The 17,787-nt window shown below is 37.4% G+C and overlaps 3 protein-coding genes across 5 annotated transcripts in view; 1 reads left to right on the top strand and 2 right to left on the bottom strand.

Moving 5' to 3' along the window:
• The window catches only part of LOC149132258 (serine/threonine-protein kinase DCLK3-like), a 162,113-nt gene extending 158,914 nt beyond the window's left edge, over positions 1-3,199 (top strand). The window contains exon 3 of the mRNA XM_089364036.1: positions 2,958-3,199. Within this exon, the coding sequence (XP_089220162.1) occupies positions 2,958-3,169 (212 nt within the window). The 3' untranslated portion in view covers positions 3,170-3,199. The remainder of the gene's footprint in view (positions 1-2,957) is intronic.
• A 1,333-nt stretch (positions 3,200-4,532) lies between these two features.
• Positions 4,533-12,508, bottom strand: LOC106877279 (acyl-coenzyme A diphosphatase NUDT19). Of its 2 annotated transcripts, none has more exons than XR_016244551.1 (3): positions 9,840-12,174; positions 7,179-7,380; positions 4,533-4,984 (listed from the first exon to the last, which is right to left on the bottom strand). XR_016244551.1 is itself a non-coding variant. In XM_089364035.1 (3 exons), the coding sequence occupies exons 1-3, from the start codon at positions 11,755-11,757 to the stop codon at positions 4,797-4,799; spliced, it is 1,242 nt and encodes a 413-aa protein (XP_089220161.1). In that variant the 5' UTR covers positions 11,758-12,508; the 3' UTR covers positions 4,533-4,796. The 2 variants fall into 2 exon arrangements, 1 of the variants encoding a protein (XP_089220161.1); XM_089364035.1 differs by having other exon boundaries at positions 10,906-12,508.
• Positions 12,509-15,241: 2,733 nt separating this feature from the next.
• LOC106877277 (serine/threonine-protein kinase DCLK1) overlaps positions 15,242-17,787 on the bottom strand; it is a 42,189-nt gene continuing 39,643 nt past the window's right edge. For both annotated transcript variants that reach the window (XM_089364034.1, XM_089364033.1), the window contains 3 exons: positions 17,422-17,554; positions 16,539-16,706; positions 15,242-15,481 (listed from right to left, as the gene is read on the bottom strand). In XM_089364034.1, coding sequence (XP_089220160.1) covers positions 15,267-15,481; positions 16,539-16,706; positions 17,422-17,554 — 516 coding nt within the window. In that variant the 3' untranslated portion in view covers positions 15,242-15,266. The remainder of the gene's footprint in view (positions 15,482-16,538; positions 16,707-17,421; positions 17,555-17,787) is intronic.

The raw sequence follows: 17,787 nt of genomic DNA on the forward strand, positions 1-17,787 counted from the left end.
GGCAGAATAGACTCCCGTATTAAATACGATCTTTGACGCAAGGTGCGACAGAAAAAAACTCCCGTATTAATTAAGATCGTTGACACAAGGTGCGGCAGAAAAGACTCCCGTATTAAATAAGATCGTTGACGCAAGGTGCGGCAGAAAAGACTCCCGTATTAAATACTATCGTTGATGCAAGGTGCGGCAGAAAAGATTCCCGTATTAAATAAGATCGTTGACGCAAGGTGCGGCAGAAAAGATTCCCGTATTAAATAAGATCGTTGACGCAAGGTGTGGCAGAAAAGACTCCCGTATTAAATACGATCGTTGATGCAAGGTGCGGCAGAAAAGACTCCCGTATTAAATAAGATCGGTGACGCAAGGTGCGGCAGAAAAGACTCCCATATTAAATAAGATCTTTGACGCAAGGTGCGGCAGAAAAGTCTCCCGTATTAAATACGATCGTTGACGCAAGGTGAGGCAGAATAGACTCCCGTATTAAATACGACCGTTGACGCAAGGTACGGCAGAATAGACTGCGGCAGAAAAGACTTGTATTTAAAACACATTATTGTGTGAGAATGCCAACAGTCTAAAAGCATTTTTTTTTTCAACTCAGTATTTACTATCATTTTTTTTTTTTTCAACTCAGTAACGACTGCCTTCGCTTCGTACGACTTCTCGTTCAAAGCGAACGAAATTTTCAAAAAAACCTAAGAATTTATGTAAGGGAGGTTACTCTTTTTTATTATTCTGTTGTTATCTCCCCTTCTAAGGAATTCCTATCTTTTTCAATAATTACATTTGCTATTATGATGTGGGATCTGGAAGGAAGGACAGGATTCATATGTTTTGGGGACGTTTGGCGCTCCGGGAGAAACTTGGTTTTTGTCACGAGAAAACCTGTAATCGGGCAAGGGATTTGCTAGAAGTAGCAGCCAGATTGGCCGCCAGTCATACACACTGCCAATCAGAAACAGCAGCCAAATCTTCCTCAAATCGTTTGTCCTGCATAGCAGGTATAACTCTAGATTTTCGATATCCCACTGAATATTAAAGAACGTTTTCGTATTTGTATTTCTCATTTTAGGTATTTTTGAATCGGTCAAACTACAGATTTCTGTGCCCCCGACTTTGGATGATCATAACTTTCAGAAAAATGGATATTTTTTAATGAAATTTTCCACGAATATGTGTTATATCATGTAGATTCCGAATATACAAAACTTTTGGGGAGAAAGTGTTTTAGGAAGAGTTGGGGTGGGGAATTTCGGATATTTCACCAGAGTCCACTTCAATTCGTCTTCGCTTTCATGAAAATGGATATTTTTTAATGAAATTCTCTACAAATATACTTTGGACTATGTAGATTCCGAGGACATAGGAATTTGGGGGCTATTTTTAAGAACTGTTCCCCATTTGCGGGTGTTTCTGAACAAGTCGTCCATATTTGTTTCATTTTCTCCGTTTTGTGCGTTTGTGCATCCATAGATTTCTAACACACACACAAACATGATTTCCACTTTAGAGACATCAGATCTTACATCTCTGCCTTTGATGGCCACGACCTGTTTTGATGTCTCTAAAGTGTCAAAAAATTTGATAACATCGTCTGCAGAAGGGGTGTCAAGGATTTTTATTTTAACAACTCATTCGCCCCCACGTTGGGAATCACAGTACTAGATTAAAGCAGTCCAGATATGACCATCCCGTTTTTTATTCAGACATTAGTGTATCTAGGAAGTCATTACTGTATTGTGCATTATTGTTGTTTAGCCCTAGGCCAGACCTGACCATACCAGCAGACATAGGTGTTCCAAATATGATCATCCCATCTTTTATCCTGGCATAGTGGATCTAAGACTACAATATCTAATGTGTCCTTCTTTGCTACTGTATAACCCCAGGTCAATCTTTATCCAGCAGATCTAGATGTTCCATATACGACCATCCTATCTTTTATTCTTTTATTAATCTCATGTTTCCATCCTTGTTGTTGTATAACCCCAGATCAGTCTTGCTCCAGATGTGACCTTCCCGTCTTTTGTTTAAAACTTCAATATCCCATGCGTCCTTATTGTTTAGCCCCAGGTCAGTCCTGATCCAGAAGGAACCAGGGGTTCCAAATGAGACTCTCCCAACTAAATTATCTTTAGACTCAGTCCGGTTCTTTGTATTCTTACCTCAACTCCTTGGTTTCCTCAATTCACAAATGATAGGACCCTGCACTAAACTTAGCACCACCATCATCATCATCATCATCATGACCAACCCCTGGAAATTACTCATAGGGGCCAGTTACTCAGTTTCCATGGTTTCCAAGCAACTGAGATCACAACATTCCCCTGATTGGAAAGGCATCCAGTTGTAGAAGGGCTGCCTCGGTACATCTCATTCAACTAGTATAGAGGGAAAAACAACATAAACATAAGGATGATGATGATGATGATGATGATATATACACCATGGGCTTCTATACAGTTTCCATCAACTAAATTTCAGTTCCCCCTGATCCGTCACCGGATTATTCATTTACAGCTGAGTGGAGTGGAGTGTTTTGCTCAAGAACACAACATACAGCCCAGTCTGGGATTTGAAACCACGACCTTGTAACCATGAGCAGCAACACTCTAACCGTTAGGTCACGTGCCCTCACTCTGCACTTTAGAAGTAAATGCAAGGACAGAAACCATTACCCTTCCTGCTCTACGTTCCTGGTTCTAGAAACTATACACTGTAGATGAATAGAGACTTGTAAATCAGGTAAGTTTGGACAGGGATGACGCAGAAGCTGTGGTAGTCGCAGGAAGTGGAGGAGACACAGGGAGTAGATTTAACATGTTAGTATTGTAGTTTGTTGGTGAAATAAACAATGTGTGAGTAATAGTGAGTGTGTGTGTGTGTCAGGTTGTTTTATTTCCTCAGACAGGTGAAACAGGGTTCTAACATGAATGTTTTCTCTCTGATCATTCCAGATGCTAAAGGTCTCATTCGACATCTTCTAGTGGTCGACCGAAGACGGCGTTACACAGCTGTTGACGTACTCTGTCATCCGTGGATCCTTTGTGGTGGCAACATTACATGGATTCTCCATGGACAGTTGGCCAACAACCAGAAAAGACTCCGTGAAAAGTTGAGCAGTGATGGAAGAAAATATTTGAATAATTTCAAAAAACAAAAAATATAAAAAACAAAATAACAAAAAAAAAAAAACACATTTCGTCTTGTGTATTTCTTTCAATATTTGGTATGATCCAAGATGGCAAGCTAGCAGAATCGTGAGGGCACCGGGCAACATGCTCCGTGGCATTTCATCTGTCTTTTCATTTTGAGTTCAAATCCTGCCACAGTTGACTTTGCCTTTCACCTTTTCAGGGTTCATGAAATAAGTACCCACCCACACAGCACTTACCTCCACCCCCAAAATTACTCTCTTCTCCATTCCGATACTTAAGTGGTACAAAGTACTGGGAAGGATAAAAAGTAAAGCTGACCTTAAATGGGATTGAACTCGGGATGTATAAGGCTACAACAACATTCAACAACTTATTTAGTTCTACCCTCTACCAATTCTAACAATCTATTACTACTAATAATAAATGGTTTCTGGTTGAGTCACAGAGCCAGCAATTTCAAAAGGAGGGATTTAGTTGATTCCATTGATTCCCCAGTATGTGACTGGTACTTCATTCTATCAACTCTAAAAGGCAAGGTTAATCAAAATGGGTTTTGAATTCAGAATGTAAAAAGTAGGAACAAATATCACAAGGTATATATTTCTGATGCTCAAGCAATTCTACCAGCTCATAATAATAATAATAATAATAATAATAATAATAATAATAATAATATTATTTTAAAAGAATTGACGTAACACTTCACAAAGGTAAATAGACAATACAAAGAGCTCTTCGCATTGTCTAATAATAATAATAATAATAATAATCCTTCCTTATTTTAGCGCAAGGCAACAAGTTTTATGGGAGGAGAAGTCGATTACATTGACCCCTACCAGTACTCAACTGGTACATATCTTATTGACCCTTATTGAATGAGAGGTAAAGTTGACCTCAGAACATAAACAGACACAGCCAAAAGAAATGGTGCCAAGCATTTTGTCCAGCACATTAGAAATAATTCTGACAGCCTGCCATTCCAATATCATTTTATTCTTCCATGTTTACATGGATTGGACAGATCTTCTCCAACACAGCCCTTCACCATTTCAAGTTCAACCCCCTTAAGGGCTCCCTTTTTTTTTTCCCCACTTCTTCCCTGGTCCTTCTCCATGTCCCTCTCCTGCAGATTTTGTCTGTTTAAATCACGTGGCTTTTCTTTTACCAAACAACCATGCTAAACGCTTAGCGGTATTCCTCCATTTGGCTCAGAGATGTATACAGCACCATCTCCTCCCTCACGCACTACATCCAACATCACCCATACCTAGTTTTTCTCTTTCAGCTCAATCGTTTCAGAATCACAGAGGAAATATAATTAAAAAAAATTAATTATATAAAACAATAAATTATATGAAAAAAAAAAAAATAATATAATGAAAAAAATAAATTCATTTTATCAAATCTATTAACAAAAATAATTCTATCCATTTCACAAAAAAATGTCAAACTGTCAGTGTAAAAGATTTTCATTTCTTTTCTCTGTTGAAGAGATACATTTTATGAGGTTGCACAAATCTCTATTTTAAATTAAAAAACAAAAATTGCCCTGAAAATTCTGTAAAAACAAAACCCTATCCCCAATCCCTTGTAAGGACAATTTAAATTCACACCATTATATTTACCATTCTTTAAATTCTATAAACGACTTGTGAGGCACTCTGTGTGCCCTACTAGGGATAGCGGAACGGTTCGATAAATCTTTCTCTCTTGCGGATCAAGATGATTCAGAAATTTACCAGATGAACGCATCTCATTCTTGGTGAAAGGTAAAAACAATTCTTCACACTTTTCCTCGTTTGGCTTTTCAGGGTAGAGGTAGTCACCTGCAAGAATAAATTGTAACTGAAGACCTGAGTTCAAACACAACTTAAGTTTAAATGGACTTCACCTTTTTTTTTTTGTTTTTTAATTAGTGACACCAGTTTTAAAAAAAGTGTTATTTTAAAACAAGAAATTGTTGCAGTGAAATATTGCAATTAATTTGATGTTGTGCAGTGGTACTGCAAAGAGATCATTGCAATCTGGGGTATACAGGTTCAATCCTAGGGCATGATAGTGAAAACAGGATAATCATCTTATTAAAGTTGCCTAAATTCTAATGAAAGCCATCAGTAATTTGTGAGACAGCCAGTTCCTGTGCATGTGTGTATATATCATCACCATCATCATCATCATTGAACGTCCATTGTCCATACTGGCATAGGTTGGACAGTTTGACCAGGGCTGGAAAGCTAGGAGGCTGCACTAGACCCCTGTCTGCTTTGACATGGTTTCTATAGCTGGATGCCCTTCCTAATGCCAACCACTCTGAGAGTGTAACAGGTGCTTTTACGTGCCACTGGCACAGGTGCCATTTACGTGACACCAGTGTCTGCCACAACTGCAGTTTTGCTTGGCTTGATGGGTCTTCTTCTCAAGCATGACATAATGCCAAAGGTGTCGGTCATTGCCTCCATGGGGCTCAACGCTCGAAAGGATCTTTCCATGTGCCACTAGCATCCTCCACCTTGCCTCGGTGAGGCTCCAATCCTCAAAAAGTGCTTTTTATGTGCCACTGGCATGGGTGCCAGTTATGTGGCACCAGCACCAGCCATGACTACGATTTCACTTGGCATCCGTTTTTCCATGCTGGCATGGGTTAGACGGTTTGATAGGAATTGGTAAGCCGGAGAGCTGCATCCAGTGTGTATGGAGCTGTGTTGCAAATTATGTATATTTTGGCTGTTGTCATGAAAATAGTTTGTTTCTTAAGTAGGGACATGACTCAGAACACAATCTGTTGCTGTACAAATTGATTGATCAATGTTCATGTATTAATCTCATTTGGCAAGTAGCAGTTGGGATTAATAGCTATTTATATGTATGTATGTATGTGTGTGTGTGTGTGTGTGTGTATATATATCTATAATAATTGATTAAGTAAACACAAGATGGAATTGGTATAACTCTTTATTTTGTATGGCGATTATTTCGGTCCATCCTGCAACTGTCCTTTACGGGTGGGATGCTGTGCATCATATTATGTTGCATCAATCTTACAGTCTGGGTCACATCAAGTACATTCATACATAAAGTGGTGTCTCGCTAAAGATCTTGATTTTGGGGCAGTCATGTTGTTACTTGCCTGCTTCATTTAGGGAATATATACATATTTTACACTAACTAACACTGCGGAATTCCTGAAGTAGATCCAAAGGAAATGTACCCCGACTATGGATGACATCAGGTAGCCCAAACTGTAGCAGTGCTTTACTCAACACATCAGCATAGTACCTTTGGATTGTTGGGCGACATGCTGTGCTTGAGGAAACCTATTGAGTCAAGTACATCAACATCAAAATCAAACCACAATCAAATGGAAATTGTAGTTGCGGCTGATGCCAGTGCCACCTGACTGACTCCTCATGCCGGTGGCACGTAAAAAGCACCATCCGAATGTGGCCAATGCCAGCACCACCTTGACTAACTCCTGTTCTGGTGGCACGTAATAAGCACCCACTACACTCTCGGAGTGGTTGGCGTTAGGAAGGGCATCCAGCTGTAGAAACACTGCCAGATCAGATTGGAACCTGGTGTAGCTTCCTGGCTTCCCAGACCCCAGTCGAACTGTCCAACCCATGCCAGCATGAAAAAACGGACGTTAAATGACGACGATGATAATGATATATATCTACACATATCTTTTTACATGTATATATATATATTTTTTATACAATAAAATCCAAGGTTCTATCTATTTATTTGAATCATTCTCTGTGTGTGTGTGTGTGTGTGTGTGTGTGTGTGTGTGTGTGTGCGCGTGCATACATATATATATAATTAATTTTAAAAATAGAGAAAAAAGACAAGAAAAAACAACAATATGAGGGCATGGTACATGCAAAGTATTAATAAGACTCTCAGAGAAGGAAAGAAAGGTAGTTTTACGTTTCGAGCAAAGCTCTTCTTCGGAAACAGGAGACAGAGGAAAGTGCAAGAGTAAAGGAAGACGGAAGGGAAAAAAAAGAGAGAAATTACCTGGTAAAAGAACCAATACACCATCTTTGCATTTGATTCTCACAGGTAAGAATCTCATGGGTTGTGAATAGGGATTCAAGGTGACCGAATTGTGAAGGTCTTCCCATCTGGAGTTCAGGTGGTAGAGCTCCCATAATTGTGGAGGGAAAATATTAAGTTTCTGAGATATGGCTTGTGATACAAATTCTATTGGCGATAACCACTGGACAGGAACATAAAAAAAAAGATGATATGCATTATATATATAAATATTAAAATTAAGGATAAAATCTATATTAGATTTTATCAGGTAGTTAGCATGCAATCAACCAGTTAAGGTTAACTTAATCAATTTATAAATATCTATCAAGGGGAAGAGAGTGCATACACAAGTCACCAACATGTTAGAAAAAGATGCCAATGTCTAAAATCTACCTTAAGATATCACCATAAAGTATAAACACACACTATACACATGCAAATCAACGAAACAGATTCATGAAACGGTTCATTTGCATATCAATTGATTTCAAGATTAAGGGCCAATCCCTTTTTCTATCACCAGTGTGATAGAATAACCCAATCAATGCATGTCAATACGAACAAAATACATACCCATGAGACAGAATGGCTCCACAGTGCAAACACACCGTTTGTACTTATATACAGAATAAAAATTCAAAAATCTCATTTCATTTATTTTGATCACCTGTTAATAACCAAATATTATTAACCAAATATTATTAACATGTGATCAAAATAAATGAAATGAGATTTTTGAATTTTTATTCTGTATATAAGTACAAACGGTGTGTTTGCACTGTGGAGCCATTCTGTCTCATGGGTATGTATTTTGTTCGTATTGACATGCATTGATTGGGTTATTCTATCACACTGGTGATAGAAAAAGGGATTGGCCCTTAATCTTGAAATCACTTGATCAACTGAACCGTTTCATGAATCTGTTTCGTTTATTTACACATGTACAGTGTGTGTTTATACTTTATGGTGATATAACAGCTGACTGGGTACCGCTTTTATAATGCGGTGTATTATCTTATTTATATGGTTTCTACTGAGATAGATAATAAATATATTTTATTTCTTAAGAATCTATATTGATAAACCCGTCACTTATAACTTAATTATAAGTGTTATCACTATACATAAATCTCCATTCAAGCTACACAAATGCTGTAGTGTAAAATATATATATCAACACGCTTGAATGTGCATGTATGCTGAAGGTAAGTTCGTGTTCTTTTTTATTGCTATAAAAACAGTTTCATAATTGCAGAAATAAATTTCATTAACAGGTTGGAGAGAAGTGAAGAAAAAGAAAATATTTATGTATATTTAATATTTACAGTACATTTAGAAGTAAGGCAATTTGTCGTAGAGAGTTACAACCAACGAATACTAGTATAAGTGTTGTGAAGTCTAATGATAACCAAAGATCACTATTGTGAGTGTTGTGGAGCTTAGTAACAACCAACTGATTAATTTCCCAAAAATCAGGGTTTTTAAAACTGCTCATACCCGAATTCTAAGAACTGTATTTCAAGAAAGAATTCTCTTTGACAAAAGTTTCGAATTCAAATATGGGCAGTAATTTTAACCAATCATGACAATTACGTCATATTTACCACCTTTTACGACTTGCTTGCTGCTCACTAGAGTGATAACATCAGGTAGATTTTAGACATTGGCATCTTTTTCTAGTTAGTGACTTGTATACATACTTACTTGCCCTTGATATATATATATATATATATATATATAATACAAATGATATATAAGCATATGCATGTATATATACATATATGTACAAACCTACATCTACATGTATATATAGATGCATATCCGGGTACAGGACGTCAGAAAAGGAACGGGAACATAAAGCACAAAAACGGACTTTTTTTTACAGACAACAGAATGAACACATAGGAAAACAGACGAACCACTTATATATATATATATATATCAAATGATAAGAAGAAGACAAAGAAAATTCTTTAACACATCTTTAACAACTTGTAGTAGTTTCAGATTGACTGTCCATGGGAGCTCATCTATACTGATGACATAGTATTTATAGCAGAGACTGTGGAAGGTTTAGAGAAAAAAAATTCCAAAATCTAGAATTACAGTGTTGTTGACTTAGAGAAGAAAGTAGAAGAGAAGACAGAAGTCTGATAAACATCAGAGAAATGGATCGGTCATTATGCAGAACAGGATTTAGTAGAAACTTGATACAGTGTAACCTGGTGCATCTAATGAGGCACAAGAGTTGTAGAGGATTTCAAGGCAAGCTGACGATGAATAAGTATTTTACCTGTGGAGTAGTGAACCATTGCAACACCATCAAAGTGAAGTGATTTTGTAGCAATGCTCAGGCAGCCATTCTCTTTTCTGTAAGTGATTTAATCAACAGCTGTGGAGGGTGTCAAAATAGTAAGTGTAGTTGGCCCAGGATTAGAAAAGGGCTGAATAAGTTTAGGGAGTTATTACCTTGACTGACAATAAGATAATTTCTCTGGGTGAAGAATAGAGATTAAGATGCATGAGTACAAAGTGCAATGTTGCATGGGTGGTGAGAGGTGGGCCCTGAAGTGCAAAGGTTGAAAAGAAATGAAATGAGGGCAATCTGTTGCATAACAAAGCAGTCACGCTGGTCCTTACCTGAGAATTACGTTAAGGGTACACGTGTCTGGGGAATACTCGACCACCTATACACCAATTCCAAGAGCAAATTATTCAGCTGATTGAACAAGCGAAATTGTATCCTCATACACACACACACATTGTTTGTCTTTATGTCAAGTTACAATGAGAACAATCCAATATTAAACTGAAGAATTAAATATTTTTCGGTAGAATAATATGTTTACTAAATTTTTGAGAGAAGAGGAGGAACAGTGACTTTGAAATATCAGTCAACGAAAGCAAACAGTCCAAGATTTTAAAGGCAACCTCCAACGGACATCTTACATACACGCGACCGCATTATTATTATTTTTTTTTTTTTATATTTCTATGAACAAACAATCACCATTATAAAAGAATTTTCGGCACTGTCATGGTATTAGCTGTCAGAAGTGAAAGTAGAAAAATCTGACAAGGAACGTTACTGCTGGTTTGAGTTGATTCTTTGGCTACTGACAGCTAATACCATGACTGGCCGGAGCGAGCTATCTGTCTGTCTGTCTGTCTCTCTCTCTATCTATCTATCACTCGAAAGTTATTGGAACAAATTTGACACCTATATCCATGCGTTTGAAAACACACAGAGTATAAGGGTACTACTAAAGCAGAGTGGTCCCGAAAGCGCAGTCGCGTGTCCGCGCTAGCTAGTCGTGAGTGGTCGATCCTATTATTTTTAAACTTCAAACTTCATTTGTTTTCTATTTTGATAAATTCTCTCTGTTGAAAATTATATTTTTATATTTTAAATAATTTGCAATTTCAGAAAATATATTTTTATATTAAATTTGCGTTTTCTAATTTGATAAATTCTACGGACACAAACAGAGGTGAACGAGTGATAGATAGATAGATAGATAGATAGATAGATAGATATAGAGAGAGATAGTGAGATAGACAGACAGATAGATAGATAGCTCCGGCCAGTCATGATATTAGCTGTCAGTAGCCAAAGAATCAACTCAAACCAGCAGTAACGTTCCTTGTCAGTTCTACTTTCAATTCTGACAGCTAATACCATGACAGTGCCGAATTTTCCACTAACCTTGTAGTCGACGTATTCCATGCCATCTAAGCGTATGTTTGGATTTTGGTGTTCATCAAGAAATGTTATATAAAACATTGTGTCAAACCGTTTACCAGAGAAGTGGGTTGGTGTCAACCAGTTGGCCCATTCGGACAGAGCTGTTATGTCGGGAACTAGCTTCAATTGTTTACACATGGATAAAAAATTTTCTGGGTCCTCCACAACACTTTGTCTCCAGAATTCCGACAAATCAAGTGGAAGATGACATATTTTCGGTATACACCGCCTTCTTAATGGTTGTCCATTTCTTGTGTCGTGGTTTTGCATTAAAGATTCATTTTTGTCTTCGTCTGTTTTATTTTCTTCAGCTTTTCGTGCAAACAAGACACCGATTTCTTCGAATATCTCTCTAATAGCTGTGATACGGAAGGCCACTTCGCTGGGTATTGCACTAAACTCTGGCAACCTCGGTCTCCGGTACATCGGGGTCCCTGAGTTATTCTTACTACACTTATCATCACCAACACCATTTTTTCTCCGATTGTTCTTAAATAAATTTACCATTTGACCTTCGGGTGTTTGCTCTTCACCTGGTTTACGGGAACCCATGCTCAACACATCCAACCACTGGGCAGAGAAATCCGCCTCTTCGGCCGCTCCACCTGGAAATACGTGAGCTTTTGGGAAGCTGGACATCTGAGGGGTCCTCTCTGCCATAAACACTTGGTAATTCGTCTCGGGCCGTTGTGGGGTGTTTTCTTGAGGTGGTGGCACCGCGACCACCTCTTTGTAACATTGTTTCGGTTGGAGCCGCCTGACAATGATAAGGGTCGCAGATTCCTTCCAATAACGGAGAACACTTGCTGCCATTTATGGAATAACTCCTGGTTCCTGTCTTACCAGTTATAGATATCAATGTTTGAAAATAATATTTCAAACTAGGACACCCATGTGTTGTGTGGGCCACAGCACATGTGCGTGGGTGTGTATTAAACAAGTTGTATCATGTGTACTTACGTATAAATGTGCCTTGGTCGATGGCAAAACTTACAGAATCCACAGAGAGAAATATTAGTTGCAACTTCGTAAAGCCACTTGCCTGAAGTTGTCTTCTTTCTTCTTTATCTTTAATCTTTAATCCTCAAAAATGTGGAACGTCATTGTTAAGGTTTTACAGTTACCTCCCTTACATCTACAACCGGTGACAATCAAAATATGACTACTTTAACAAAGATTCCGGTGCGATTGGGTTTTTTTTTCTTCTTCTTTTTGTGTTTTTAGTTGTATTCGATAAAATTTAATACAATTTATAATCCATTACATTATTTTCTTCTAATTGTATTGTTAGTTGGGATTTCGGCTATTATTAGGCTTACGGTTATTGTTTTACAATAAAACTTTAAGAATAGTTTAGGATCTTGAGAGAGAGAGAGAGAGAGAGTGTTGAAATTACCGAAAATTTCTGATTCCTTAAATAATACATGGTCATAATTGTAAACTGACGTGTCACTCTGTCGATTACGACGATGCGGGTTCCAGTTGATCCAATCAACGGAACAGCCTGCTCGTGAAATCAACATGTACCCACAGACACATGTAGCCTTAACGTAATTTTCGGAGAGATTCAGCATGACACAGAGTATGACAAGGCTGGCCCCTTTGAAATACAGGTACAACAGAAACATGAAGACAGAGTGAGAGAAAGTTGGGGTGAAAGGGTACAGCAGGTGCGAGGTTTTTCTACCGCACCTCTCATGAATGTGGAAGGTTTTTCTTCCTCACCTTCCATCAATGACCTTATGTAATAGGGAGGTTTTTCTGCCGCACCTTGCATCAATATGGCGGAGGTGGTGGTGTTCTGCCGCACCTCGCATCAATCCTGGAGGTTTTTCTGCCGCACCTTCCATCAATGTGGGAGGTTTTTCGTTGCACCTTTCATCAATGAGGGAGATTTTCTGCCGCACCTTCCATAAATGAGGGAGGTTTTCCTGAGGCACATGGCATCAATGTGGGAGGTCTTTCTGCTACTCATTGAATCCATGCCCCTATGTAATAGGGAGGTTTTTCTGCCGCACCTTGTGACAATGCGGGAGCTTTTTCTGCCGCAAGTTGCATCAATGACCTTATGTAATAAAATTTGTTGAAAACATCCGCAACAATTCTACACAACCCAATACATATGCACATTTTTTGTATATCGACTTGCCTAGTTTGCCTCCTTACATTTATTCATATATATATGTGTGTCTGTGTCTATGTATTTACATATACATACACACATCCATAGCTATGACTAATGCTATGCAAGTTACCTCTTGTTTGTCATTCCAAATGGACTACAACGTTTGTTCTTTAGAGTTATCCCCCTTATCTGACTGGCTTCGGTGAAAATGAATTGATGAAATTTAATTAGTAATTAAGAACTGTTTGTTGAGTAATTATGCACTGTCTGTGATTAAATATTTTGCTAAGATGAAAGTAGAATGTACTGCCTAAACGCTGTAACTTATCTCTTATATATACAGTATTTTATACATACACTTATACTTTATACATGCTCATTTATATATACACATGTATATATTCCAAAATGTAGCTAAATGTGGATCGTTGGCGATTTTTTTCCCTCTGTCTTCTTTTACTCTTGGGTTTTTCTCTGTCTCCTGTTTCTGAAGAAGAGCTTCGCTCGAAACATAAAACACCATTTCTTTCCTTCCCTGAGTGTCTTATTAATATTTTGCATGTACCACGTCCTCGTATTGTTGTTTATCGTCTTTTTTCTCCATTTTTTAAAATTAATTATATATATATAAATGTATATATTTAAATATATATATATACATATATGTATTTAAATATATATATATTTATATATATATATTTAAATATATATATATATATATATATATATTTAAATATATATATAAATATATATATTTAAATATATATATAAATATATGTGTGTGTGTGTGTGTGTGTGTGTGTGTGTTTATTTCAATCATTGTCTCCATATCTGCTCACTTGGATTCTCCTAGTAGCCATTCTTTAACCTGCAGACTTTGTCCTCAGTGAAGTTATTGGTTTTTAAATAAAACCATTTGAGCATTACTAAGTGTTTTTTTATACTAGGAATGGGTGATATCGGATGTAGTGCGTGAGGGAGGAGATGGTGCTGCATACATCTCTGAGTCAAATGGAGGAATACCGCTAAGCGTTTAGCATGGTTGTTTGGCAAAAGAAAAGCCACGTGATTTAAACAGACAAAATCTGCAGGAGAGGGACATGGAGAAGGACCAGGCAAGAAGTGGGGAAAAAAAAAAGGGAGCCCTTAAGGGGGTTGAACTTGAAATGGTGAAGGGTTGTGTTGGAGAAGATCTGTCCAATCCATGTAAACATGGAAGAATAAAATGATATTGGAATGGCAGGCTGGCAGAATTATTTCTAATGTGCTGGACAAAATGCTTGGCACCATTTCTTTTGGCTGTGTCTGTTTATGTTCTGAGGTCAACTTTACCTCTCATTCAATAAGGGTCAATAAGATATGTACCAGTTGAGTACTGGTAGGGGTCAATGTAATCGACTTCTCCTCCCATAAAACTTGTTGCCTTGCGCTAAAATAAGGAAGGATTATTATTATTATTATTATTATTAGACAATGCGAAGAGCTCTTTGTATTGTCTATTTACCTTTGTGAAGTGTTACGTCAATTCTTTTAAAATAATATTATTATTATTATTATTATTATTATTATTATTATTATGAGCTGGTAGAATTGCTTGAGCATCAGAAATATATACCTTGTGGTATTTGTTCCTACCTTTTACATTCTGAATTCAAATCCCATTTTGATTAACCTTGCCTTTTAGAGTTGATAGAATGAAGTACCAGTCATATACTGGGGAATCAATGGAATCAACTAAATCCCTCCTTTTGAAATTGCTGGCTCTGTGACTCAACCAGAAACCATTTATTATTAGTAGTAATAGATTGTTAGAATTGGTAGAGGGTAGAACTAAATAAGTTGTTGAATGTTGTTGTAGCCTTATACATCCCAAGTTCAATCCCATTTAAGGTCAGCTTTACTTTTTATCCTTCCCAGTACTTTGTACCACTTAAGTATAGGAATGGAGAAGAGAGTAATTTTGGTGGGTGGAGGTAAGTGCTGTGTGGGTGGGTACTTATTTCATGAACCCTGAAAAGGTGAAAGGCAAAGTCAACTGTGGCAGGATTTGAACTCAAAATGAAAAGACAGATGAAATGCCACGGAGCATGTTGCCCGGTGCCCTAACGATTCTGCTAGCTTGCCATCTTGGATCATACCAAATATTGAAAGAAATACACAAGACAAAATGTGTTTTTTTTTTTTGTTATTTTGTTTTTTATATTTTTTGTTTTTTGAAATTATTCAAATATTTTCTTCCATCACTGCTCAACTTTTCACGGAGTCTTTTCTGGTTGTTGGCCAACTCCTGTCCATGGAGAATCCATGTAATGTTGCCACCACAAAGGATCCACGGATGACAGAGTACGTCAACAGCTGTGTAACGCCGTCTTCGGTCGACCACTAGAAGATGTCGAATGAGACCTTTAGCATCTGGAATGATCAGAGAGAAAACATTCATGTTAGAACCCTGTTTCACCTGTCTGAGGAAATAAAACAACCTGACACACACACACACACTCACTATTACTCACACATTGTTTATTTCACCAACAAACTACAATACTAACATGTTAAATCTACTCCCTGTGTCTCCTCCACTTCATGCTACTAGCTTCTGTATCATTCCTGTCCAAACTTGCCTGATTTACTAATCTCTTTTCATCCACAGTGTATAGTTTCTGGAACCATGCCTTAATGTACCTAATCCTTTCTCCCCAATCCTGCCACCCACTGGAACTCAATCAGCCTCACTAGTCTATATAATCTACTATAATAATACTCTTGTGTTTATGAATGAGAAAGGAAGGGGTGATAGATGAATAAGGAAGGAAGAGGTGATGTCATACTTGGTAGTGGGATGATGAAAATTGTACGCTGAAAAAAATAAATCAAACAGCGTTTCAACTCTGTGTGAATATATGTGTGTGTATGTAAAAGGTGGGGTATGTGAATGAGTGTGTTTGTGTGTACGTGTGCATGCGCAATAGAAGTGGGGTGGTTCATCTTTGTTCGCTTAGTATTTAGGTTTATTTTTTGATTTAGTTGAATCTTGGTTGGTTTTTTTTATTGGTCAGTTATTTTTAGCGTTTTGACAGAAAAAATGTCATTCTAAAATTCTTCTTTAACGTAAGCGTACCCAAATAAGTCGAATGCTTACACAGAGCATGTTTTACAGCCACATCATCCAAACCGACCGGGTGAAACCAGGTTTAGCTGCTAGTGTCCTCTAAATACTGTTTTTTAGTTCCTTAAAAAGCCATAGGTGAGACAAAATATATTTGGTCAGACTAATGATTATGGATTAAACGTTTATTATATGAGATCATTAAGACCAATATCACACGCATTTAAATACAAGCATTATCACTCATGTAAATACCTGGACAAGCACTGAGGTCAATTTAAGGAATAATTAACACCTTCCCACTTAATTCCTAGATTTGTACCAATGTAATAAACAAGAATTGATTATATAACTGCTACTCACATTTCGAAATTTGATCCCAATACGGGGTTAGGAATTCATATTCTCCTGCCTTGATTTTTTCGAAAAGATCCGACTGTCGTCTGTCATGGCTATGAAATGGTGGGAATCCGCACAGGAGTATAAAACAAATCACACCGGTTGCCCACATGTCCACTTCAAGCCCATAGCCTAAAGAACATTTACAATAATAAAACAAAAAAAAATATCATTTATTATCATTCCTTTAGAATTCAGATTGTCAAATGTAACGTTTATTTATTTACACGTGGGTATGTGGTAAGAAACTTGCTTCCCAACCACATGGTTCTGGGTTCAGTCCCATTGCATGGTACCTTGGGCAAGTGTTTTCTACTAAAGCCTCAGACTGACCAAAGCCTTGTAAGTGGATTTGGTAGATGGAAACTGAAAGAAGCTCATCGTAAATATATATATATATATATACATATATATATATATATATATATATATATATATATATATATATATACATGTGTGTGTATGTTCTGTGTTTGTCCCCACCACCATCACTTGACGGAAACTGAAAGAAGCCCATCATGTATATGTATGTATATATATATATATATATATATATATATATATATGTATGTGTATACATGAATAAATACACACCTGTGTGTGCATGTATGTATAAATACATGCCTGTGTGTGCATGTATGTATAAACACATGTCAGTGTGTGTATTGTATGTTTAAATAGATGCCTGTGTGTGTATGTATGTAGGTATACATGCGCACACACACTCATATTCGTAAATTGTTAAGTACGTGTTACATCAGTGTGTATTAAATGCAAACAACAATTTTACCCTGTCGTCCCGTCCCCCCCTCATCCAACCCCCGCCCCATATAAGGGCATTACTGACCTTCTTGTGTAAGGATCTCTGGTGCTACATATGTCGGAGTGCCACACACCGTATAAATATCTTCTGTTATTTCCATAGCCAAACCAAAATCTGCCAACTTCAGTTTCAAGAAACCATCTTTGTTCCAATAAACCTGTTTCCGTACAAAAGACGAAAATATTTTCAGCCAATACAATGGAGAGGGTAGACGCAGGGAGTAGAGGGACCAGGAACGTGGAGCAGGAAGGGTAACGGTTTCTGTCCTTGCGTTTACTTCTACTTAAGTGCAGAGTGAGGGTACGTGACCTAACGGTTAGAGTGTTGCCGCTCATGGTTACAAGGTCGTGGTTTCAAATCCCAGACTGGGCTGTATGTTGTGTTCTTGAG

Source organism: Octopus bimaculoides, chromosome 16, assembly GCF_046866305.1.
Source record: "Octopus bimaculoides isolate indiv1 chromosome 16, ASM4686630v1, whole genome shotgun sequence".
Classification (NCBI taxonomy): domain Eukaryota; kingdom Metazoa; phylum Mollusca; class Cephalopoda; order Octopoda; family Octopodidae; genus Octopus; species Octopus bimaculoides.